The sequence below is a fragment of the Camellia sinensis genome, chromosome 7, assembly GCF_055761805.1.
Source record: "Camellia sinensis isolate YWXY chromosome 7, ASM5576180v1, whole genome shotgun sequence".
Classification (NCBI taxonomy): domain Eukaryota; kingdom Viridiplantae; phylum Streptophyta; class Magnoliopsida; order Ericales; family Theaceae; genus Camellia; species Camellia sinensis.
Genome location: NC_138967.1, coordinates 66158427 through 66186163, shown reverse-complemented (window position 1 = coordinate 66186163; position 27737 = coordinate 66158427). Strand labels below are relative to the sequence as shown.

The 27737-nt window shown below is 39.3% G+C and overlaps 1 protein-coding gene across 1 annotated transcript in view; it reads right to left on the bottom strand.

Annotated features, from left to right (window-relative positions):
* The window catches only part of LOC114293735 (signal peptide peptidase-like 5), a 76860-nt gene that overhangs the window by 37141 nt on the left and 11982 nt on the right, over positions 1-27737 (bottom strand). Inside the window, exons 6-9 of the mRNA XM_028237858.2 lie at positions 25420-25574; positions 16282-16446; positions 2266-2300; positions 2005-2161 (exon numbers count right to left, since the gene is read on the bottom strand). Coding sequence (XP_028093659.2) covers positions 2005-2161; positions 2266-2300; positions 16282-16446; positions 25420-25574 — 512 coding nt within the window. The remainder of the gene's footprint in view (positions 1-2004; positions 2162-2265; positions 2301-16281; positions 16447-25419; positions 25575-27737) is intronic.

The window sequence follows — 27737 nt, the reverse complement described above, 5'->3', positions numbered from 1 at the left end:
AATTTGGAGAGGAACGCTTAAGTCCGAAGGTTTAAAATTAGTAGAAATAAAAGTAAATATATAGAATGTTACTTTAGTGCTAGTAGTAAAAATAATAAGGAAAAAAAAAAACAGGAGATAACAAAGAGTGAATATTTTTGTTACCTAGATTTGATAAGTAGATGATGTGATCTATGGAATTAAAGTAGGTTGGCTCAAGTAGAGAATTGTGTTTGACGTATTATGTGATCGATGAGTACCAACAATATTGAAAGGAAAGTTTTAGAACTACAAGGCCAATGATGCTTTACGAGACAAAATGTTAGGCAATTGAAAAACAATACATTTATAAAATAAGTGTAGCTGAGATGAAAAAGCTTAGATGGATGTTTGATTAGACTAGAAAAGATGGAATTAGAAATTAAACTAAATAACACCACGTTGATAAAAGGATGGGAATGCTTAGATAAATATGTGGTAAGACTGGAAAAGATAGAATTAGAATGAAGGTTTTTTTAATCATATACAACGAAGACATATAGATGCAACAGTTAGGAAGAGTGATATGATCACCATATATGGAAATGTCGTGGGAGGGGAAGACATAAACTGACATGTGTTTATGCTTTCTCCATGCACTTATGAATTTATTTATTAAGCATGTAGCACTCAATAGAGCAAAATGGCAAAAAATAATTCATGTAGCCAACCCTACTTGATTAGGATGCAAAGCTTAATTTGGTTTGATTTGGTTTAATTTGTCTTGAATTGGCCTATTCACCCACCTTTAGAAACAATTTCCATTGACTACAATATTTCAATATGTACAGAATTTGTAATTATGAAAATTGGGGGTTGTTGGAAATGTTGAGGGTTAGGCTAGGGAATACCCAAAAGTAGTTGCTAAGATGGGTGAAAGGTTGTGGGTGATTCTTGAAACCATTTGTGAAGGATTGTGTAAAGGTTGTGGATGATCCTTAAACCCTTTGTGAGGTGTGAGAAAATCCCCAAGTGAATCCATTGGTATGGTGACCCAAGTGGACAAAACCAGCTAGTAGGTTCTAGGTGATCCTTTGAGTGTAAAATCTAGTGACTTGGGTGAAGTAGGTTTTAGGTGATCCTTTACGTACAAAACCTAGTGTCTTGGGTGTAGTAGGTTCAAGGTGATACTTTTGTTTTGTGTGAAAAACCTAGTGACTCGAGTGTAGAGGGTTCTACTTGAACCTTTGGAGAAAAACCCAGAGCAAATCCTAGTTTTGGCCTTAAGGCAACATTAGGTAGTTTAGTGGGTTGTAGGTTAGCCTAGGGGGAAACCTTCACAAATTCTAGTGGTCCTTGTGAGAAGACATTAGGTGGGTAGTGACTTGCCCATTGTAAGTCATCAATTATTGGGGTATTCTCGGAAACCCTTTAGATAATAAATTGGAGCCTTCAACCAAGGGAGTTGGAGAAGAGTGGATGTAGGTCACAAGGAGTGGCCGAACCACTAGATATTGTGTTCATTTGTGTGAATGAATAGATTAATGTTTATATACTTCGTGCTGTGATAACTCCATTTTTGAGCTTACTTTAAATACTTGCCCTCACTTGTATTTCTACATGGAATGACTGACAAAAATTGTACACTCAATTACAAGCTTTGGTGAGTTCTTGAGTAAGGCAAAATATCCAAGGAATAACTGACAATAAATAGAGTTGGTAAGAGGAGTTACTATCAAGGATGAAACTTGATCAAACCAATTTGGTCTTATTCATACCCCCATCCCCCTTTCTCTCTCTGTTGGACCACTTTCACATTACAAGGAAACTGCATTCACTCGTAGGAGTGAAGAATCATATGCTTCGTTAAAGAGAGTTTTGAAAGGTTTAGAGTAGAAACATCCATTAACTATTTCCAAGTACAGTCACCATTTAACACAATAAACTTCAAGAGGTGTCCATCTAAAAAATTGCAATTAGTACACCACAAGACCATGTCTGAAAGAGCTACACTCTGGAAAAACAGGAATAACAGACAAAACTTACAAGAATGTCTTGACCAACCCATGAATATGAAGCCTTCCTGTTTATAGCCCAAAGAAAGGCAAATACGAAGCAAAAAACTACGACTGCAAGAGAAAGAACTGACATCTCCCCCAGAAGAGGCAATTTCACTTTCTTCTGCCCACAGTTTCTCCCTTTCCTGTACAACAAATTAAGCATAACAACAAACAGGAGACGCAAAGTAATTAAGCATAAAATATGAAGGTAAGATTAGTCACAAATAAAATTGGATTTGAAGTATACCTTAAAACCAGAGATAATATGCAAGCATGCATTCCCTGTTAAAAACAAATAAATCAATGAGCAAGAACAGAATTCAACCAATAGGCATATTTGCTATTAGCCAACTATATTTATTTCAAATGGACAGAAAATCAACCAAAACTGTTTCCTTCATATTTGTTGCCGCAACAATTTAGGGAAAAAAATATTTATTAGGTGCCACAAATGAATGGATATGTTCATTCTTGAAGATTTAACAAACAGGACAAAGACGTAGAAGCTCAGTAATACCTAAACATCATCCTGCACTGGGTGCCTTTTGGTGATTTTGAAGGGAAAAATAATAATAATAATTGCATTGAGATGAGCCTTCTGGAGTTTTTGGCATGTAGCTTCAGCTATAACTGCCATACATTGTTGTCATCAATCTTGCTGAGCTTATTCCTTGCATTAGTTGCTGAGTAAGGACCGATGTTACCTGGAACGTGGATCATTCCGGAACATAGAACGGGAACGAGAATGGAAATGGGAACATGGTACACCACATGTGCTAAAATGTGGTGTGATAGGGGTAGATTTGTATATATTACACTTAAGAATTTAAGGTATTTCTAGAGTAATTTTCTTTTAACTATTAGGCATCAAATAAAATTTTTTTTTTTTTCATGTAGCAAAAAACACCTTGGCTTCAAGGTTATAAAACCTTGGCCTCATAACCTTGAGGTTATGGGTTCAAGTCTCAGGGCAACCACTTTGTACATTATGTCAAAGGTTAGGTGTGTATTCAATCTTTCCCCTCCCAAACACACATTGATGTGTATTAATTGGGCATTGTTGTTGTTTTTATTTTTATTTTTTTTATGTAGCAAAACATTTCTTCAAGCATTATGACCCATTTTTGATATTTTTGTGTTGTCAAAACTTAACTCACCTTAGATTTTAGTTTATAATGTTTGATTTCCCCCCCCCCCCCCTAAGGTAACATTTAAGAACATATATTAGACAAAACTTTTGGGATTGTTTCAGATCACTAACTTTATTTCTTTATCTAAAGCCTAGCCCACACTCCTTAAAACCCAGGTATTAAGGAGAAGAAAACTAAAGCCTTATAACTAGCATAGATGGGGCAACTCCAAGCAATGTGGGTGTGAGAATATTAGATTAGATTTATATATATGGTAGTGTATACTGTGTATATATTCTGAGAGATTGTATAGGTGTTTATATATGGTAGTGTTTTCCTTTCCTTTTTAATCTTAGGGTTAGGATTACTATATAATAAGATGTAATCTTTGTATTAGAACACAAGTTGAATATACAGATCATTCAGAAAAACTTTCATGGTATCAGAGCTTGGTTTGAAACCCTAGCTTGAAGATTCGAAACCCTAGCAGCCATAGTGGGTTTGCTCCATTTGGTTCTTCATCTGACTCAAAGGTTTCTCTTGGTTCGAAGACTATTCGAAGTCGACCCAGAGCTCTTTGCCTCTTGGCCCAATCGTGACTCCTTAGCGCGACTGTTAAAACCTACCATCACCTACTCCACCTACTACACCTACCACCACCTACTACCACCTACTACACACCTACCACTACCACCTACTCCACCTACTCCACTACATCTCCTATATAAGGAGCCCCTCACCATTTGTAATAGATAACATACATCAATAAATAATACAATCATTTCTCTTTATACATTAAATTTCTACATGGTATCAGAGCAGGTTTAGAACCTAGTATTTTCGCTTTCCCGGCGGGCGGCAACCTCACCTACCTTAGCTGCCCGCCGGACCTCAACCTATTCCATGGCAGTGACATGCAACCCAACAGAGCTGAGCTATTGCGTGGGTGCAATCACATCAAACACACCTCCATCAAAGCTGTGCTGCTTTAAGATCAAGGAGCAAAAGCCTTGCCTTTGCACCACCACTGTATGCTCAACAACAAGACCCACTCGGTTGGGACTTTCGTCGAACACTTCGTCTACACCCTCATCGTCGTCCTCCTCCTCCTCCTCTTCCTCCGCCACCGCCGCCGCTATCGCCGGCGTCAAGGAGTCGTCGGCGATGCAAAAGCGGTTTCAGAGGCTGAGCCGCAACGTTTCCGAGGCCATCGCCTCGCTCAAGAACTCACTCAATCTCGACTCGGCTCGTGACTCGCCTCCGCCGCCGCAGTCTCGGATCGAGAGCTGCCGGAAAGTCGTCTGGGGCAGCGTTGTGAGGAACTTGACTCAACTCTATCCCGGTAGTCAGCTTCCAGAGAAGCTCGTCTCCAACATCCGCAAACACTACGATTCATTACCACTCAGCTATGCATAGGCTGGATTTGATATGAAAGATGTGTTTATGCCTATCAAATTGATAGAGCAAGCTTCCGAGGATGATCAGCCGGCGATTTTGATTCAAGAGGTTTCTGATGATGAAGTTCAAGGCTCTGTTTTTAAGCTTACATTTGCTTGTAACTCTGCCATTTCTTGGACAGCCATGTCCGGTGCCCTGGATAGCGCTTCGATTTGTTGCAAGAAGATACAGATTTTTGAGAAAACGAGCGTGCCGTTGAATATTGCAGGTGTTGCACTTATGTCTTTCCCTGTTTTGAATTCCCACTTGAGACTTAGGTTTGCAACAGTTGATGGGCTGATCTTGGATTCTCCATGGGCATGTCTCTAGTTATATATATCACCGCCATGGTTCAACCAATCTCCTGAATTTGAACCTGCAGTGAGACTCAGAGTGTGTAGACAAAAGATGCATAAGAAAAGCAACAAAAGATTCTTCTTGTTGCAGGTTTGTGTTGGTGACAGCTGTGGGATATGAACCCACGCTCTTTTTCTCATCTATCACACATCCACCACCCACGATTATTTCACACTTTTCTTTTATTTTAATATATATATATATCTATATTTTTTTATTATAATATATTTTCCTTATCCCTACTTTTATTTTATTTTATTTTCTTTTCTTTTTTTCTATCTTTCTTTTTCATCAATATTTCCTTATTCTACAACTCGTTAGTGAGCATCACTCTTTTTATCTATTTTCTTTATCCGTTGTTTTATTTTATTTTATTTTTATTCTTAAACAAAACAACAACACAAAATAACACTACAAACATTCCACACCCTTGTCATTTCTTCATGCCGGGGATCAACCCCGATCACCATTTTACACCACAAAACACACAAAAAAAATAATAATAATAATAATAATAAAAAAATAAAAATAAAAATAAATAAATAAATAAAACTAAAAAAAAAAAAAACACACAAACAAAACCCAAACAACCACATCCACAGGCGGGATTTTTCTTCTCTACTCTGCCGCCGGTCTCTTCTTCTTGCCTCCGTCCTGGGCGGCCCTTGACGGTGTTGCCTCCGTGTTTCCCACTCCACTGGGCACGATCACTCCACCCTGCTCCTCCACTACAGCATATGGCGGACCTCCAAATCGGAACATAACGGTGGCCTTCCGCTTCAGCTCCTTATTTTCCGCCTTTAGCACACTTATCTCTGCTCGCGCATCCTTATACATGCGTTGGAGCAGAGCCAGCTGGGAGTTTAACTGCTGCACCTCATTTGTCCTACTCTGCAGCCGGTGCGACAAGTTTGTGACCGCAGTCATGGTTTCCACACATGACTTCAATGTATACTGATTGGCTTCAATATCCGTTTGCACTGCCATTTTTTGCTCCACCGACCGCATCGGAAAGTTCAACGGAGCAAAACCAGAGGTGTTTGATTGAGGTTCACGGGCCACCGCACCAGTTATCTCTCTTGTTGACTCGTTGAGGTCGGGAAAGAGAGTGATCAGACCACGGGAAGAAGAGGCCATGTTCTGGGTAGCTAAACGGGAAGAAGAGGCCATGTTTTTGGGTTGCTGAGTGTTTCAGCGAAGCAGCGATTTCCGACTGGTACTTTCAGAGAAGGATTGGTTACAGAGTGTTTACAGAGTATTTCAGAATGCAAATGTTCGGCGGTTTCAGACTGGTTTGCACAGCCTCTGCCTCAACCTTGGTTAAATAGCCAAGGCAGACACGCGCATCATGCACCGCTCAACGCTCGACGACAACATGGGCGCGTCTTTTGATGGCATGCCTTTTGATGGCACGCCTTTTTATAGATTGGGCACGCCTTTTGATGGCACGCCTTTTGAAAAATTGGGCACACCTTTTGAGGGTGCGACTTTTTAAGGGGTTCGACAAGACTCTGTAAACTGTCCCGACATTGATTCCGGTTAGCTCCTTTATGGGTCCGACAAGACTCTGTAAACTGTCCCGACATTGATTCCGGTTAGTTTCTACAAGGGTCCAGCAAGACTCCGTAAACTGTCACAACAACTGTCACAACATTGTCTGCTACAACGGTCCGACATAACCCCATAAACTGTCTTCTACATCGGTCCGACATGAGCCAGTGTCTTCTACATCGGTCTGCCATAACCATACAGTCTTCTACAACGGTCTGACACGACCATACAGTGTCTCCTATCCATTTTTTATTTTTCAGATTATTTTCTTGTTTTGTTACTCTCTCCAAACTCAAGTTGGTTAGTTCCTATCCCCCTTGAGTTTGCGGGGGGCTGTTAAAACCTACCATCACCTACTTCACCTACTACACCTACCACCACCTACTGCCACCTACTACACACCTACCACTACCACCTACTCCACCTACTCCACTACATCTCCTATATAAGGAGCCCCTCACCATTTGTAATAGATAACATACATCAATAAATAATACAATCATTTCTCTTTATACATTAAATTTCTACAGCGACCCATCTGCTACAAATTGCGATCGATCATCGTCGATTCATGATACCACTGGTTTGAATCAACCCATCTAAGTTGGGTCTGGTACGTCTACTTCATCTGGTCATCTGGTTCGACTCTCTTGGTTCATTGCGACTCCTTCTCTGCCACATCAGCGTCGCGACTTCTGATTCTAGTTCGTGTCCCTGGTTCTTTCTCTCTCCACTCATCTCTTATGCTCTGATTCTAGTCCTGTTCTTCTCTTATGTGTGTTTTGGGAGACTTTTATTTATAACAGTGTGACCCCTTAGCTTGTGGTTTATTACACTTTAATCCATCCCTGGTTTATTAAAATGTCGAACACCAAAATCTAAGCTATCAGTTGTAAAACTCACTAGTTCCAATTATGCTTATTGGGCCAGTGTTATGAAGAATTTTCTTCTTGGTTAGAAAAAATGGGGTTATGTTTCCGATTCTTTTTCTCATCCATCGGATCCGAAGAAAGAAGGATATCTGACTTCTTGTGATACTTGGGATTGTGATAATGCCCAAATCCTAACATGGTTTCATAATTCTGTGGATGACGGTATTGGGATGATGTTTTCTAAATACACTATTGCCAAGGAGGTATAGAATTATTTACAGAGTGTTTATCAGCAGAACTTTGCCAAGCGGTATGAGTTGGAAACAGCTATTCAGGGTGCTCATCAACGAGATCAGTCTATTCAGGACTTCTATATTGAGATGACAGGTCTCTGGGATCAGTTGGCTCTTATGGAACCATCTAGCCTTAAGGTTCTAAATGCTTATATTAATGGGAGTAGGGTCGATTAGTGCAGTTCCTAACGGCTCTCTTCCCTTAGTATAAGGCTATCTGTGGTGGCATTCTTTACCAGTCTCCTTTTCCTTCTGTGGATCCTATTGTTCGTGAGCTCCTCTCCGAGGAAACCTGTCTTAAGACGGCCAGTCAGACTCTGTCTTCATTTGTCTTCTTGGCTCCTGGCCAACCTCCACTACTGTCGACCCCGCCTCCTCATCAGCTTCCGGCCACTACAAAGCCCAAGAAAGGGCCCCTGGCTTTTGATGTGTGCTTTCTGCCATCAGAGGGACCATGGGAAGTACAACTATCCCAAGAAGGGTTGTGCGTCTTCTCAACAGCCTCAGTCACAGTCCCGAGCTCTTACTCAAAATAACTTCCGGCCTCTTACCGCTTATACTGCATCTACTCCGGCTCTAGATCTTGACTTGGCTTCTTTTAGTGCCCAGATTGCTCAGCTTCAGCACCTCTTGTCTACCTCTCAGCCATTTCCATTAGCCTCTGCTCTTATGTCTCTTCATGCAGGTTTGCTTGGGTCCTCTTTAAGTATATCTTCTTCTGTTTGGCTTTTTGACTCTACTGCTTCTCATTAGATGACTCCTCACCCTTCCTTACTTCAAAATTGTATTCCCCCTTCCTCTCCTATTACTATTAATACTGCTAATGGGTCTAGTATGTTAGTTCTGTCTATTAGGTCTGTCTTACCTTCTGCCATATCTGTAGTTACTATTCCCTCTGTTCTTTATATTCCTCAACTATCAGTCAGTTTATTATGTATCAGTCAACTTGATGCTTCTAGTTTTGATGTTATTTTTTCTTTTTCTGTCTGTTGTGTGCAGGATCGGGTGTCTAAGTAGCAGATTGGGACTGACCGTAGAGTTGGAGATCTCTATGTGGTAGAAAACTTACATTTTCCTCTATCCACCTCTCTAGTTGCACTTTTCTCATTTCAGTTAGATTCTCAGTCAAGTCAGTTTTATTTATGACATTCTCGCCTAGGTCATTTGTCTGTTGACCGCTTACAGTCTTTAGCTCAGTCAAGAGTGTTGGGTAAAGTTTTTCTCAGTCAAATTGATGAATGTCGGGAGTGTAAACTTGCTAAAATGTCCGCTTTACCATTTAATAAAAGTGTTTCTATTTCTGTTTCTCCTTTTTCTCTTGTGCATACTGATGTTTGGGGACCTTTTTCTGTTCTCACTAAAAGAGGTTCTGCCTATTACGTGTCTTTTGTTAATGATTGCTCCTGCTATGCTTGGGTATATCTTATGACTCACAAATTTGACTTCTACCAAATATATTGTACCTTTCAGTCTATGATTACTACACAGCTTGGGGTTACCATTAAATTGTTACAGTCTAACTTGGGTGGGAATATTTTAAAACTGAGTTCTGTGAGTATCTGGCCAATTTAGGTACCATTCACCAAATTTCCTGTACTGATACACCTACCCAAAATGGTCGTGCTAAGCGAAAACACTGTCATCTTCTTGAGACAGCTAGATCCCTCATTTCTATCTTCGTTCCGGCTCCCTTTTGGGGGGAAGCCATTCTTACTGCTACTTTTCTTCTCAACCGTATGCCTACCCCCTTAATATTTAGTCGTTCTCCTTATGAAGTTCTGTTTTCCCAACTTCCCAATTACTTTCACCTTTATGTTTTGGGTCTACGTGTTTTGTCCTTCTTCCCCGGAAGGAAAGATAGGACAAAACTTAGCGCCCGGTCTATCCTTTATGTCTCCCACTATGTTGCCTTTTTGGAACATCTAGCTTACTTTCAACTTTCGCCTCTCATTGCTCCAGTTTCTACAGAGGATTTGGTTCACATTAATCAATTTCCTTCTGATGTCCCTCCTAATGAGTACATCTCTACAATTCCCTATGAGTTTGTTCCCTCTTCTCCTCCTAACCCCCCTCCTGCTGAGTCCTTCTCCACTGTTCCCCATGAGTCTGTTACATCCTCTCCACCTTCTCTCCTGCCGGCTCCTTCTCCCCCTCCATTATTAATCTATTCTCGTCGCAAGGCTCTCCCTCCACCAATTGTCTTTGCCCCTACTACTGATCGTCCTGCTTCTGACGACTCTGATCTTGCTGACCGTAAGTATCCCCTTTGCATCCCTTTTGCATCTATAAATAAGTAGTTAAACTTGATTTTGCTAAAACATGTTTTTCTCCTTCCTACTGTACATTTTTGTCTACTATACACTCTTTTTCAGAACCTCAGTCTGACAAGGTGGCCTGTCAGGATCCTCATTGGATTCAAGCTATGGAGGATGAGTTGTCTGCTTTGCAAAAAACTAGTACTTGGGAGTTGGTTCCTTTGCCTGCTGGTAAGAATCTGGTTGGTTGCAAATGGATTTACAAAATTAACATTCATTCTGATGGTTCTCTTGAGCGCTACCAAACTCGCCTAGTTGCTAAGGGTTTTTGACAAGAGTATGATATTGATTATGAGGAGACCTTTGCCCCTGTTGCCAAGATTACTACTATCCGTACTTTGATATCTGTCGCTGCTGTTTGTTATTGGCTTCTTTATCAGATGGATGTTAAGAATGCTTTTCTTAATGGTCATCTCGCTAAAGAGGTTTACATGCGTCCTCCCCCTGGCCTTCACCATTCTTCTGGACAGGTTTGTCGTCTTCGGCATGCTCTGTATGGTCTGAAGCAATTTCCTCGTGCTTTGTATGATCGCTTTCAGACTGTTGTTACTGAGCTTGGGTTTCATCATTCTGCCCAGGACTTTGCTTTGTTTCTCCTCCACACCTCTGCTAGGTTTGTTGCCTTATTACTGTATGTGGATGATATAATTATTACTGGCTCAGATTCTTCTGCTATCTCTAAGGTCAAGCAGTATCTCTTCCACACCTTCGAAATGAAGGATTTGGGCCCATTGTGGTATTTTCTTAGTATTGAGGTGGCTTTTTCTCCCAGTGGCTTTTTCTCCCAATGGCTACTTTCTGTCTCAGGCCAAGTATGCTAATGAAGTTATCCACCGTACTCGTCTTATTGACGCTAAGATTGCTGATACCCACATTGAGCTTAATGTGAAACTTAACACTACTGATGGTATTCTTCTGCTTGATCCTACTTTATATCGAGAGCTCGTGGGTTGCTTAGTCTATCTGACAGTTACTCGTCCTGATCTTGCTTATGTTGTTCATGTGGTTAGTTAATTCGTTTCTGCTCCTCGTTCTACACATTGGGCTGCTTTGGTTCCGATTCTTCACTATCTTCATGGTACTATCTTCCAAAGATTGTTGTTGTCCTCTACTTCTTTCTTGGCTTTAGTTGCCTATGCTGATGTTGATTGGGCTGGTGATGTTACAGATCGTAAGTCCACTTCCGGTTTTTGTATTGTTAGAATTTCCCATCTTTACCTTCACCTACTCCACTACACACTCCACTTCACCTACCTCCACTTCACCACACACTCCACTTCACCTAACCCACTATCACCTCCACTACACCTACTACCACATTTTCTTCTATATATAGATTGTATAGGAATTGTAATTTATCAATCTTGTAATCTATCAATCAAGACATCAATCAATAATACATAAATTCTTACATGGTATCAGAGCAAGGTTAAGAATTTAATATTTTTTCGCTTCACCGGCGGGCGGCAACCTCGCCTTGGCCGCCCGCCGGACCTCAACCTAGTCCGCTAGAATTGTCTACTACATACCTACCTCCTCATCATATCTTCATAACATCTCATTCTCTCTCGGCATCATAGTAGCCGTGATACTGCTCATACTTCTGGACAGCGGAGAGAACATCGTCTTTCTCTATCTTTCCGCCGACGCCGGTGGCGAGATCCAAGGCTCCGGCTTTCGACATCACTCTCCCCAAATAGTCCATAGCAGCTTCTCCACCGGAAAGATACTCCTAACAGCAGCGGAAAAAAGGTGTTTCCCTCAGCCAAACAAGGCTCAATAGCTGTGGTCCTCATCAAAATACGTGTAATTGCTACTCCTGAACTTGGTTTCCCTATCCTTGCTAACAAGCTTCTCAAATGCTTCCGGGCCATGTTCTTCTATGTACTTCTCAGCAGCAGTTAGAATGTCATCTGGCTTACTGAAGATGTCCTTCTTCCTTGGGACATACTAGACGTTAACAGTCTGCTGTGGGTTAAGAAAGAAAGGCCTCAAATAATGCTCATAAACATATGCAGCACCACTGATACTCTTTATGATGGTGGATATTTCAATGCCATTACAACACAGCACCTTGAAATTTATTTTATTTTATTTTCTTATCTCTCTTTCTGACCATTACAACACAGCACCAGCACACTTGTTCCCACCTTTCATCATGGTCTCCACTTTCTTTTTCTTTTTTTATATTTATTTTAATCCATCTTTTTTGAAAACAAAACCAATATCACTTTTTTTTTAATTCCTTAATTTATTTTAATAACATGAGTGGCCTCTCTTTTCCACCATCTCCCTCTTTTTCTACACAATATTTTTTGTACCACCGCCCACTCCATGATTTCCATATTAATATTATTATTATTATTATTATTTTCACAAAAAAAAAAAAAAAAAAAAAAAAAAAATTCATTCCAGTTGATTTTTCTGCCTTACCACACCTACCATTCGAGTTTGCCAAACACACTTATTTTATTCATGTCAGGATCAACCCCGATCATAATTTTACACGAGAAAAAAAAAAAAAAAAAAAAAAAACCACCATAACACACCCAACACCCACAGTGGGATTTTTCTTCTCTACTCTGCTGCAGATCTCTTCTTCTTTCCTCCGTCCTGGGCGGCCCTTGACGGTGCTGCCTCCGTGTTTCCTACGCCGCCGAGCACGTTCACTCCTCCATACTCCTCCACTGCAGCATACGGCGGACCTCCAAATCGGAACATCACACTGGCCTTCCGCTTCAGCTCCTTGTTTTCTGCCTTTAGCACACTGATCTCTGCTCGCGCATCCTTATACATGCGTTGGAGCAGAGCCAGTTGGGCGTTTAACTGCTGCACCTCATTTGTCCTACTCTGCAGCCGGTTCGACAAATTTGTAACCGCAGTCATGGTTTCCACACATGACTTCAAGGTATACTGATTGGCCTCCACATCCGACTGCACCGCCATTTTTTGCTCCACCGACCGCATCGGAAAGTTCAACGGAGCAAAACCAGAGGTGTTTGGTTGAGGTTCACGGGCCACCGCACCTGTTATCTCTCCTGTTGACTCGTTGAGGTCGGGAAAGAGAGTGAGCAGACCACGGGAAGATGAGGCCATGTTCTGGGTAGCTGAACGGGAAGAAGAGGCCATGTTTTTTGGGTTGCTGAGTGTTTCCGAGAAGGGTTGGATACAGAGTATTTACAGATTGTTTCAGAATGACAAGTTCAGAGGTTTCAGTCTGGTTTGGTTTCCTCCGCCTCCGCATTGGTTTATATTGACACTGACGACGCGGCCGACACGCCGCTCTGTCGCTCACGTGCCTCGCCGCGTCTCCGGCTCACCTTTTGATGGCTCGACGCTTTCTGTCGGGCACGACTTTTGATGAAGTGAGCGCGCCTTTTGAGGGCGCAACTTTTGATAGCACGTCTTTTCATGGATTGGGCACGCCTTTTGATGGCACGCCTTTTTTGAAAAATTGGGCACACCTTTTGAGAGTGCGACTTTTTATGGGTCCGACAAGACTCTGTAAACTGTCCCGACATAGATTCCGGTTAGTTTCTACAAGGGTCCGACAAGACTCTGTAAACTGTCCCGACATTGATTCCGGTTAGTTTCTACAAGGGTCCGACAAGACTCTGTAAACTGTCCCGACATAGATTCCGGTTAGTTTCTACAACGGTCCGACATGACCCTGTAAACTGTCCCGACATTGATTCCGGTTAGTTTCTACAAGGGTCCAGCAAGACTCCGTAAACTGTCCCAACAACTGTCACAGCATTGTCTGCTACAACGGTCCGACATGACCCCATAAACTGTCTTCCACAACGGTCCGACATGACCCCATAAACTATCTTCTACAACGGTCCGACATGACCCCATAAACTGTCTTCTACATCGGTCTGACACCACCATACAGTGTCCTCTACAACGTTATGACACCCCATACAGTGTCTTCACCAACGGTCTGACACGACCATACAGTGTCTCCTACACCCCATACAGTGTCTTCACCAACGGTCTGACACGACCATACAGTGTCTCCTATCCTTTTTTATTTTTATGTATTTTCTTGTTTTGTTACTCTCTCCAAACTCAAGTTGGTTAGTTTCTCTCCTCCTTGAGTTTGCGGGGGGCTGTTAGAATTTCCCATCTTTACCTTCACCTACTCCACTACACACTCCACTTCACCTACCTCCACTTCACCACACACTCCACTTCACCTAACCCACTATCACCTCCACTACACCTACTACCACATTTTCTTCTATATATAGATTGTATAGGAATTGTAATTTATCAATCTTGTAATCTATCAATCAAGACATCAATCAATAATACATAAATTCTTACATGTATGTTTCTTGGCAATTCCTTGATTTCTTGAAAAAGCAAGAAACAAACTGTTGTTGCTCGTTCTACTGCCGAAGCTGAGTACCATGCTATGGCTCACGCTACTGCTGAAGTTGTTTGGCTTCGTTGTCTTCTCTTTGACTTAGGCATCCCTCAATCTTCTCCGACCTCCCTCTATTGTGATAACCGTAGTGCGATTCAGATTGCCTATAACACTGTCTTCTATGAGCGAACAAAGCACATTGAGATTAATTGTCACTTTGTCCGTCAGCATTTGCAGTCTGGCCCTATTTCGCTTCTTTTCATCCCTTCGACTTTGCAACTTGCTGACTTTTTTACCAAAACTCACACCACTGCTCGGTTTCAGTTGCTTCTTGGCAAATTAAAACACCTTGAATTTGAGCAAGGGGTGTGAGAATATTAGGTTAGGTTTATATATATGGTAGTATATGTTGTGCATATATTCTGAGAGATTGTATAGGTGTATATATATGGTAGCGTTTTCTTTTCCTTTTTTAGTCTTAGGGTTAGGATTACTATATAATCAGATGTATTCTTTGTATTAGAACACAAGTGAATATACAGATCATTCAGAAAAACTTTCAGTAGGACACATTCCAACACACCTTCTTGGACCACAACATACACTAGCTGGATAAACGACACATCAATCACAAGCCCAACCAAGCTTTGATACCAAATTGAAAAGCTCAACCCACACTTCTCCTTAAAACTTAGGTATTAAGGAGAGGAAAACTAAAACCTTATAACTAGCAGATAGGGCAATTCCAAACGATGTGGGACACATTCCAACATTATCCCCCTTCTTGTTTCTTCCTCATTGCAGTTCACCAACTTCTTCACCAAGACACACACTTTTGCTCGTTTTAGTGCATGTAATCTCTAATTATTTTTGTTAATACAAGAATTATTCACCTTTGCTTTCAGCCACAACTATGGAATTGGATGGACATAACTATCTAGCTTGCTCTCAGTCTGCAATGCTCTATACTAAGAGTAAAAGGACAATGGGTCATCTAAATGGAAGAATTAAAGAACCACCAGGGAATGATTTTTGTTTGAGTAGTGAGAGGCCGATAATTCCACAGTTATGTCTTGGTTGTTGCATTCTATAAACCAAAATTCAGCACTGGTTATTTATTTCTAAAAACTGCAATGAAGATTTGGAACGCAGAGCACAGAATTACTCAAAATGAGAAACAGAATGTCATAAAATAAATGCCTTTATTGTCAAAATGAGTCTTATTCTTGCATGTCATGAGTTTGTAAGTATATGCTGGATTAGTGGGTTAAGTGTCCTATTAGTTGTAGTCTATAAATAGGTGATGTAACATCTGTTGTACTTGGTTTGCAAGTAGATTTTTTTTAAGTTCAGGGGTTCAGCAGAACCAGACTGCAGTGAATCGTCACCCCTGCATCGAGTCACTTGTAAAAAAATAAAACTTATTTATGTGATATTCAATAAAACTCAGATACAGCCTCATTATCCTAACTGCGACAATGAGATGCAAAAAATAAAACTATCACCCTATCACCTTTATCTACTCTGTCTTGTCAAATGATGGATGGGATGAAAGTATAATCTAAGATTATAATTATATATATAAAGAATGATAATCTAGAGAGAAATGGAGATATATTTATAAATTATCTATATAACAAAACAAAATAATAGTCCCAAATATTATAAAACTGAAACCATTTCTTAATAAATAAAGCAAGTGTATTTTATGACTCTACACTTTCCGTATATAAATTTACACATTAAATCATTGTCAGGGAAACAAAAGGCACAAATACATTCAAAAGTGTGACAGAGAGAGTTGTGCAACATCAACCATAAAAGGATCAAGCCATGACAACTTGCATAGCATGTTGAGTGTTCAGGCCTGTTAGTGAACAATCACTATTCTAATGCGGCAACAAACTAAAAAAATAATCAGAAGAAAGGTTAATACCTCGATACCACCAAGACAGAAAACTGCAACCAGCAGCCAGACAAACCAAGATGACATAAACAGATAAAGTAGCACCAGAAATGTGGATGCTGATATGACGAAAACTACAGCACTCTTAGCACTAATATCAAGGACTTCCTCCTCAGCATCGGCACTAGCAGATTCCTGGCAAGGGGAAATAATTAGAATAATTAGATACAACTCACATAGATTTCAAACAAAATAAGCAATAATGACAGAGAAAATGCCAAGGTTAGCTAATAGATTCCACACAGGTTTTTAACAGATAAGTGTAACGGCCCATCTCTCATCCCCAAGGAACAAAAGTTTTTTTCTATCGAAACAGCTGAAATGTTTCCATATCCTAGGTAACTATTAGAGTTCACGTTATTTCAAAAGTTCTTGCAATTAGTCAGACTTCAATATATTTACATGGGTCTAGGGATGACGAGAGTAACTCATTCTAAACACCAAATTTTTGTATTAAACTTTCTCTTTCTCCATCTTCTCTTTTCATCACTTTCAGTAACTTGGTATCAGAGCGTTCGATCTAGTTCAAACGACTTCCTGCACACTAAAACTTGTGAGACATTATCATAACATCGTCAAAGGAATAACAAATAGGAGCCAATCGCACTGTTGGCATCATCAATGGAGGGTTGATGTCATGTTGATGTCAACACGAACCTGATGTCATTGATAGCAATCTAAACTATTTGATTCGGTTTGTCATGGTGATATTTGTGGCAATTTTTGAAGCTATTTGGTAGGTTTTTCAATTTCTCAAATGTTTTTTTGCAATTTTCAGTTCTTTTTTTCAATCTACTTGTTGGAGGAGGTTTTGGAATTGATTGCATCGGCCCTTATTCTTGGGTGTTGACCTGGAGCCCAAGACGGTTCTAGAGGCCTTCTGTAAGGGTTCTTGGCACTGTGTTTTTTGGCCTGGTCTTCTCCTATTTTTGGATTGATTTCTGCTCGAAGTGTGTTTGGACTGTGAAGTTAGGTTTTGGCCAACTGGTAGTGCTGACTATTTTCTCTGCCAATCTACATTGTTGTTGTGTTCTCCTTGATTTGTGGACATGTCAAGGACTAGAACTAATGTTAGTAATTTTGAGATAAGTGGGTGTGTAACACCTCTAGTGTCATTGCATGACGTATGCATATATTTGTTCCATGTTTGAGTGCTTGAAGTTGCAAATAGCTTCATTGATGCTTGAAATGCTTTGAAATATATTTTGGTAGGAAATGAATCGAAGTTTAGAGGTATAAGATTGAAAATTTTCTCTTTCCTCCTTCGTTCTTTTCTCTTCCACTCTAACTCTAACCCTAGTTTCACATATTTTACATTCTAACTTGGTATCAGAGCATCGATACTACCCTAACGATTGTTCAGTAGACTCTAGAGATCGACACGAGGTGCCGGCGATGTGCTAATGTCATCATCCATATGATGACATCAATTTGACATTATTGTCCGTATGGACAATTTGGCCTCTTCAGCCTTGTTTCTCCCTCCTGAGATTTGTGGTATTCTTGTAGAATTTTTGATAGCATTTTATGTGAGTTTTCAAATTTTGAATGATTTCAAGTTTTTTTGTGCCAATATTTCAATTTGCAATTTTTCTCCTTACCTAAGGTTTCTTCTAACTGCCATCCCTTTTATAGATGCCGAAATAGTTATGGGAAGCTAAAATTGAGATTTATTTGCGGATATGTTGGTCTTTAGTTACTGATTTGGTGGTTTTCTATCCCTCACAATGATTATGTCGAAGCCTGTTTCTTGCCTTCCTTCTCTTGGAACTCTTGGTAGGTTGCTCTCAATTGCTGGGTACTCTCATTGTTGAGTTTTTTTTCAGTTGGGTCTTGTTTATTGCTTGTGAGATTGCCCCATCTTTGTTCCCTGCTATTGTTGTTTGTCTGGTTGTCATGATTGAGGCAAAACCCCTAATAATTAAGGATAATGAATTGCCTAAATCTATTACTGCCAAGAAATTAAATGGTCTGAACTATATAGCTTGGGCTCACGCAATCAAGGCTTTTTTACGTGGCAAGAAGAAATTGTGCTTTCTTATTGAACTTCCTCCTGCTATAGATGATAAAGCCTATGATGATTGGTCCAGTGAGAATTGAGCTGTTATAGGGTGGCTTTGGCATAGTTTAGAACCCCATGTTGCTACTCGACAGTTTGGCCGTCCCCTATTTGGATATTACAGTAACCTTAAGAAGTTGTGGAATCAATTATTGCTGCACAGACCCTTTACTATTGATTTAGCTCAATAGAAGTGAAATTAGGAGGAGTTTATGATGGCATCCTTACTTTCAAGCTTGGATTTTGATCTACAGGGTTTCAAAGATCAGATTTTGGTCAGTGATACTTCACCTTCCACTGCTAATGCATGATCTCGCTTGTTGCATTCTTTCTTAGAATAGTCATGCAATATTTGGTTTCACATCACAGTCCTTACTCTCTTTTTCATTGATTTCTAGCAATGGCGACCATGGTCATACCTGTGGTGGTTTTCATGGAAACTCTCGTCACTGCGGCTCACAAACTAGTTCTTGTCAACCTAATTCCTATGGTAGTAGTTCTTCCACTAGTTCTTGTGGTGGTGGCTCTCGTAGTAGGAATTCTCGAGGTAGTATTTTTGCTTCTTGTGGTGATCAGCAGTGTACTCATTACGGTTCCTAAGGTCATATTAAACCCTAGTGCTAATAGAAGTATGATAGGCCTAATCATGTAGATCGGGTTATGGATGCTCCACTCCCTCCATTCATCACTTCTGACTCTTTTGCCTCCTTGGTTGATTCTCATGATGCACTCACTACTCATATTAGCGAGCTTACTGAGCTTGTCCATTCTCTTCGCGTTGCTCTTCCTTCATCCTCCACAGCTACTCTAGCTAGTTCAAGTAATATTGCATGTATGGCTCAATCCATCCAACCTTGACTCAGATTCTAGTGCTAGTTCGCATATAATTTTTAGGTAATTCATCTCTTTTTGATGCTTCAAACCCTGTTACCCATAATATTGTACTTGTTAGCGGGTTCTCCCGACCTATTATCGTCCAGGTTACTCTTCACCCTATTAGTCTCTTGTTACCTTATAGTGTCTATATTCCTATATTTTCTTATAATTTGATGTCTATTAGTCAATTGACTAAAGCCCTACATTGTTCTATAACATTTTCTCTTACTTTGCATGTTTTGCAGGACCTCCAAACCAAGAGGGAGATTGGTTCGGGGCATGAGAAGTATGACTTATAGTATCTGGACACTAATAGCCCTTCTCATTGTACTTCTACGGTTTTGAGTGCTACTGTGACTCCACTACAGTGGCATTTCTATTTGGATCACCCGTCTTTAGCCAAGCGTTAGCAATTCTTGCTTTAAGTCATGTGTTTAAACTCAAGTGTGAAGCTTGTCAGTTTGGAAAGAGTCACGATAGTTCTTTCCCTAGATGTAGTGTTAGTCGTGAGTCAGCATAATTTAATGTAGTCCACATGGACATATGAGATAGGGGTAACCACTGGTTCAATGGTTAAGACTTAACCTAATAACCTTGAGGTTATGGGTTCAAGTCTTGGGACCACCACTTTGTGCATTATGCCAAATATCAGGTGTATACTCAATCTTTCCCCTCCTAAACACACATTAATTTGTACTAATTGGGCGTTGTTTTTATGGACATATGGGATCCCCTCGTACTCCAACTATTAATAGATTTCTTTATTTTGTTATTTTTGTAGATGATTACTCTCAAATAACTTGGTTGTTTTACTACAACAACGGTCTGAATTACCTCAAATAACTTCTAAGCTTTATATGAAATTTTTACTCAATTTCATAAACTTATTAAAATTGTTCAATCCGATAATAGCTTAGAATATGTGCATTCTATTATGAATTTGTGTGTGTGTGTGTGTGTGTGTGTGTGTGTGTGTGTTGATCGTGGTATTATTAATCAAACTAGTTGTGCTTATATGTCACAATAAAATGGTATTGCGGAATGGAAACACTATCAATTGTTAGATGTTGCTTTCACTTTCTTTGTTTAACGTACATAACCAAACATTTTTGGGGTGACGCAGTGCTTACTGCCTACTCTCTTATTAGTTGCATGACATCAGTAGTTTTACATAATTAGTCTCCCTTTTCTAAGTTATACCCCGATCGTTCCCCATTTCCTCTTCCTCCTCATATTTTTAGTTGTGGGGCTTTTGTCCATGTCCTTGATCCTAGCTAGGATAAGTTATCTCTGCAAGCTCGCAAGTGTCTTTTTAGGCTATTCCTATACCCAGAAACGCTATCAGTGTTATCATGCTACGTCATGTCGGTTGTTTGTCAATGCTAATGTTACCTTTCTTGAGTCCGCCCCCTTTTTCTCTTCCTCCAGTCAATAGTTGTCTGCTGATCTCATCTATTGTTGTGAGGGGGAGTTGTCGTTCCCATCTTTTTCCACTCCTACACTTCTAGTGCCTTTTGTGCCCTCATCCTCTTCCTCGCCGTTTGTATGCTTACATCCCTCTACTTCATCTCCTATACAAGTCTATCAACAGTCCCAAGATTGTTGTGATGTTTCTTGTGGTCTAACTGGTTCATCTTTTTTGTCAAAGGTTCCTGCAATTTCAGTATATGTTGATTTAGCTATAGCTTTGCATCAAGGTAAATATACATGCACTCAACATCCAATTGCCCATTTTGTTTCTTATGATTGTGTTTCCCTTGGCTTTCATTCCTTTGCCTGTAGCTTGTATTGTCTTTCCATTCCCTCTTCTCATCAGCAGGCTATGTCAATGCCTGGTTGGAAACTTGCTATGGATGAGAAAATAGCTCTTCATCGGAATCAAACATGGGAGCTTACTACTCTCCCTTGTGAGAAACCTACTGTAGGCTATCGTTGGATTTATCCTTTAAGTATCTTCCTGATGGTTCTATTGAACGACTTCATGTATGCCCAGTGTCATTAAAGGGCCTAAGCTTTGCGCCTTGTAGTGTTCCAGGCCAGGCGACTTCGATAAGGCGCGCCTAGGCCCAAGTCCCGTCCAGTCCCAAGGTTTGTGCCTTGTAGTGTTCCACGCCAGACGAGTGTGATAAGGCACCTGATTGGCCCAAAACTTGCGTTTTGAGGACTTTTTTTATTGTTACTTTAATTTGTTTTGTTTAAAATCTAACATTGATTTAATATGATGCAGCTACAGAAGATCCCTACTCTTATTACAGATGTCAATACATTGGGCATTCAACCCCAAATCAATGATAGAAGAAAAATTAGCCCTAATTCCTAATCTCCAAAAAACACATGTTTAACATTTCATTTTGTTTATGTTGAACCCTAAATTATTTACTTATATTAAATTATATATTTTTTCCCGTATAAGGTGCACCTCACTTCGGTGAAGCATGCGCCTTGCCTTGCGCCTTGAGCCTAGGCCCCAGGAGACCTTGGCGCCTTGGTGCGCCTATTGCCTTTAATAACACTATGTATGCCTAGTGGCCAAAGCCTACACCCCCATGGTGTTGATTATCTAGAGATATTCTCCCTTGTGGCTAGTCTTAATTCCATTCAGATCCTTCTCTTTGTCATCGTCAATCATTCTTGGCCCTTATATCAACTTGATATATCGCTCAATGGCCTAGCTATGTTGATCCTGGTAGTGAGCATCTTGTTTGTCGATTGCGGAGGGCTTTGTATGGCCTCAAACAATCTCCTTTTTCTTGGTTTAATTGCTTTATTGTTGTTATACTGGCATATAGGTTCCGTGGTTCCACTTCTGATCACTTTGTCTTTGCTCATCAATCTTCTACTAGGATTATTATCATGATTGTGTATGTGGATGACATTATTAATTCTAGCAGTGACCCCACTAGTATTGTTGATTTGAAACATTATTTAGGTCAGCAATTTCATACTACGGACTTTGGTGATCATCTTCAGTATTTCCTTAGGATTGAGGTCGCTCGTTCTTTTCGATGACTGTTTCTTTGTCAACGCAAACATATACTTGATCTTATCTTTCCACTAGTATTGTTGAATTGAAACATTATTTAGGTCAACAATTTACTAAGGACTGGGCGGTCATCTTCGGTATTTCCTTGAGATTAAGGTCGTTCGTTCTTTCTGATGATTGTTTCTCTCTCAATGCAAATATATACATAATCTTCTCTTTGAGATAGGGCTCTTAGGTGCCCGTCTAATTGATAACTCCAATGGACTCATGTGTTAGACATGATGGTGAAACCGAGGACTTGTTTCCTAATATTAGTCATTATCGTCAATTAGTTTGGAAGTTGATTTATCTCACTGTCACTCATCCTGATATAACTTATGTTGTGAGTCTGGTCAGTCAGTTTACACATGCTCCTCGTCATCCTCATTTTGATGTCATGTGTCATATCTTTCATTACTTGAAGAGTGCTCCGGGCCGCAGTATGCTATATCATTTGTCTCCTTGTCTATCACTGGCTTTAGTGATGCTAATTGGCTTAGCAATCGAACTGACTATCATTCTATATCTAGATATCATACCTTTGTTGGTGGTAATCTTGTTACTTGGCATAACAAGAAATAAACTATTGTTGCTCGCTCCAGTGTTGAGGTTGAGTATTGTGTCATGACCTATATTGCTTTTGAGATGTTAGGGGTTCACTCCTACAGGATTTTAGCATTTTGTTCCCACTCCTATGATCAAGCCGCTGTTTTTATTGCAAACAATCCCATGTTTCATGAACTCGCGAATCATATTGGGGTTGATTGTCACTTCATTTGGGATTTGTTACTAAGAAAGCCGTTTGTGACTCTTTATGTTCGGTCTGATGATCAGCTGGGTGATATTCTCACCAAACCATTGGCTAATTCTTCATTTCAATGCTTAACTATCAAGTTGGGCATGTTCAATCTCTATGGCCATGTTTGATTCAAAGACTAATAGTGAAGGTATTAATAATCCCATCAAATTAGTGTGATATTCACTATCCAATTGGTTTAGTAGGATAAATTATCCCCTTGGTCATTGTTTGATTTGCATTGGATAAGAAAACATATGAATGTAGGATTACAACTATATTTATCTTCTTTTCTAATCTTATCCTCCATCAATGTTTCTTCACAATCTTTACTTTATCAAAATTTCTTCACAAACTTGGTTTTGAAAAAAATTATAAATAAATAAATAAATAAAAGCAAAACAAAAATACAAAATACAAAGGCCATGTTTTTTTTTTTAATTTTTTTTAAAAAAAATATAAATTAATTTGATAAAATAAATATCAAAAAATATTTTTAAATTTTTAAAAATTATTTTTAGCCTTCTAAAATATAAAATTATATAAAAATAATAAGTGTTTTAATTTTTAGTCAAGGGTAACAGAGTATTTTTATTTTATTTCCCAGCTCAAGATATATAATCACACCCCTATCCTATTACTAGTAATCCTACAAATTTGTTGGATTAATTATCCATTGGATTAATAATCCTAAAATAAAATTTCAAAACAAATATAGGATTATTGGGCTCACGGATTAATAATCCCAATTCCATGCTCTAATCCTGTCAATTAAACATGGCCCATGCTCCAACTTGAGGGAGAGTGATAGCATAGTCTTATGTTATTTGTTATTTTATGTTAAGTTGATTTGGTCATATTGGTATGTCAGTGCTTTTCATATAAATATATGTTAATGGTGGAGGGTTTAATTAGAAACCCAAAACCTATTGCCAAAATATCTTCTTTCCTCCTTCGTTTATCTCTCTTCCACTCTAACCCTAGCCCTAGTTTTACATATTTAACATTCTAACTAATTCCAAATGAAATTCCAACTGAAGTGAACCCCTTGAAGCTCAACCCTCCCCTACCCAAACCCCGTTCAGACCCACGACTCCCTTCCACCTCCTAGGACTAGGAAGCCTTTGTGCTAAACTCAATGTTCCCCTCCCTCATATCACTTCTACCTCTACCTCCCCATTAATCGTCCACCTCTACTTATAGTTCCACTCATTTTGTCAATAAGCAGGCCAAAGGTTGGTTTGGCAGTAGCTTTTTTTTTGTTTTTTGCTTTTTACTTTTTTAGAATAAAGTTGCTGCTAAAAAATTGATGTGTTTGGCAAATGCTAAAAAAGTTGTTTTTGTTATTTGGAAAGTTCTGGTGGGGTTTAGAATTGTTTTTGCCTATAGTTAACTTTTTTAAAAAATATTTCAAAAAATAAAAAATACTTTTTAGATCCTTCTAGACTAGGTACTAAAAAGTAAAAATAAAAAATAAAAAAAATAATTTAAAAAAATTCACTAAAGACAAAAGTGCTTCAAAAAAAAAAATGGTTTTAGCACTAGCCAAACGAGGGGGTTTCGATAAAAAGGTAGTTTTTTTTCCCCTTTTGTCACCTAAATCAGCAGAAACCAAACAAATGATTTTTTTATTTCTTTACTTAAATAGAAATATTTAGCAAAAACCAAACAGTGTCTATGTCAAGGAATATGAAGGAGATCGCTTTTAGAGTATTTCCCAATACTTGTGGTAACAAGGCTACATGAAAGACCAGGAAGCATAATATAGTGGCAAGGCAATTTTAAGAAGCTGAACTCGGATCAGGCACATAAAACCTGTAATGTAATTGAGTAAAAATTGTTTTGCACAAGAGGTGACTTATAGTAAGACAATTAACCACATATATTGTGACTGACAGCCTGCAGTGTATCTTGCTTCTAATCTATTCTTTTATGAGACAACCAAACCTACACAGATAGACCACAATGATGATAAAATAGATTTTCGAAGATCCACATTAAATCTAGAGACCAAATTCAGAATATTTTTACTATGAGGCTAAAGCTATTTAGGATGTGTCAAGCAAGGCATGATAAAAATTAAATCTCCAGCAGGAGTTTCAAAAGGGTATTAAGCAATTAAGTGTAAATTTTAATTTAAAATTTCATCATTAACTAGAAATCTCTCTTGTGCAGCCAACAACAAATTCCAATGAAATGTCAAAGAATGTGATCAAGGAGCACAATATCAACAAGGACAATTTAGTATCAAAATTAGCAAATTTTGTGGCGACATAACAAGACATATCTATGCGACATGCATTCAAGCTACAAAAAATATGAACGACAAAAAATGGAGTTTAAATTATTTAAAACCTTTGGCGACAGTTCATAGCGGTCATCATTCTGCTCAGTTGAAGTAAACTCTGACCAAAGCGAAGCGGAAATAACCGTCCCCACAGCCATCAACCATAAGAATACCACTGAGAAGTCCACAATTGGACGATTTGGCGAATATAACATAATTTCCACTATATTGAAGAACAAATGATTAGTCATACTACATCAAATAGAAGCAACTACAATCACATGACAAATACAAACACATCATGCTAAAATGCTAATAATGCACAAAGCTCAAGTATGACTAAATTACAACATTTTTTTTATAGCTCTTTATAGCTTTCTTCTGCAGTGTCTTCTTGCCAAGCCCTTCAGACTACTGGCGCTTCCGCAACTTCAGCACTTTCCCTTTTACATCAGTAGCATCGGCGTTTAGGACATCCCTCTATTTTTATTCTCTAAAAACTTTTTCCTAGTTTAGTGAAGGATTGTCATAAGAATAATTTTCATTGTGATGCATGTGAATTTGCCAAACATAAACGTTCTTGTTACCCATTGCTATTACTCAAACAAGCATGAAACGTATGCTTGCATATTCGTCCATAGGTCAAATCGGATATGTAATTATTGGAATAATTGTTGGAGACTCAAATGATGGATATGCAAGCATGATAACTTATATATTGTTCTATATCTCCATGAATCTAGGAACTTTTGCTTGCATTGTATTATTTGGTCTATGTACCGGAACTAATAACATTCGAAATAAAAGAAGTACGTTTCCTTTATGGTTATTCATTCTGATGTGTGGGGCCGGCCTTTCTCGTGTTGTGTCTGTGTCTGGTTATCGTTGATTTGTCATTTCATTGATTGATATTCTCGTGTTACTTAAAATTATTTGCTTCGGACCAAAAGTGAGGTTTTTTCTTGCTTTCAAGCATTTCATAAAATGTTGCTTACTTAGTTTGCCACTCCCATTAAAGTTTTCCAAAGTGACAATGGTACTGAGTATATTGATGGCCAATTTCGGGCCTACCTTGAAGCACATGGTATTCTTAATCAAACTAGTTGTGTTGGTACCCCTAAACAGAATGGTGTTGCCAAACGTAAAAATCGCCATCTCCTTGAGGTCGCTCGTGCTCTTATGTTCACTATGCAGGTTCCTAAACCTTTTTGGGCTGATGCGGTTCTTACTGCTGCACATCTTATTAATCGCATGCCTTCTAGTGTTCTCCAGTTTCAACAGCCTCTTGATCTTCTACCTTGCATTTCTACTCACCCCATATCTCTCTCTCCTAAAGTGTTTGGTTGTGTCTATTTTGTTCATTCTTCTCATCTGACTCATAGCAAGCTAGATCCCAAGGCTCTAAGGTATGTCTTCCTTGGCTATTCCCCCACTCAAAAAGGCTATAAGTGCTATGATCCTCACTCTCGCAAGGTCTATGTTACTATGGATGTTACTTTTTGTGAATCTGAGTCTTTCTTCAGTGGTTCATCTCTTCAGGGGGAGGTTTTTCCTATGGAAGAGATGGTTTCTCCAGATACAGTGTTCTTTCCTACAATTTGTCATGAGGGGGAGGAAACATGTTGTGAGAGGGAGCCAAATGAGTGTGTTGAAGGGAAGTCTAGTAGGTTGGACAAGTCTGATCTTAAGACCTACTCGCGGCGACCAAAAGGGTAATCAACCTATGTGCCATCATACCAATCACCATCTCCGGCTTCAATTCCTCATCCATTTACAAAGATTTCAGGTAATGATATCTTGGTTATTACTCCTCTTCCTACTAGTGATGTTCAAGTCGATGATTCATATCTTCCTAATTTTATTAGGAAAGGAGTTAGAAGTTGTACTCAACATCTTATATCTAATTTTGTGCCCTATGATTCCTTGTCCCCATCATACCGTGCCTTTGTTTCTTCTTTGTCCTCTAGATCAATTCCGCAGGGTTGGAAGGAAGCACTTAATGATCCTTGGTGGAAAGAAGCTATGGAAGAGGAGATGAGGACACCAAGTAAGAATGGTACTTGGGAGTTAGTTTCTCTACCATCGGGAAAGTAGCCCGTGGGGTGCCAATGGTTGTTCACAATTAAGCAAAAGGCTGATGGGACCATTGAGAGATATAAGGTGAGACTTGTTGCTAAAGGGTTCACTCAGACCTATGGCATTGATTATCAAGAGATCTTTGCTTCGGTGGCTAAGATGAATTCCATTCGTATCCTTTTTTCTTGTGCAGCAAATCTAGGATGGCCATTGCGACAGTTGGATGCGAATAATGCATTTCTTTATGGTGATTTAGAAGAAGAGGTGTATATGGATGTTCCTACAGGGTTCACTTCCTCAATCACTAATG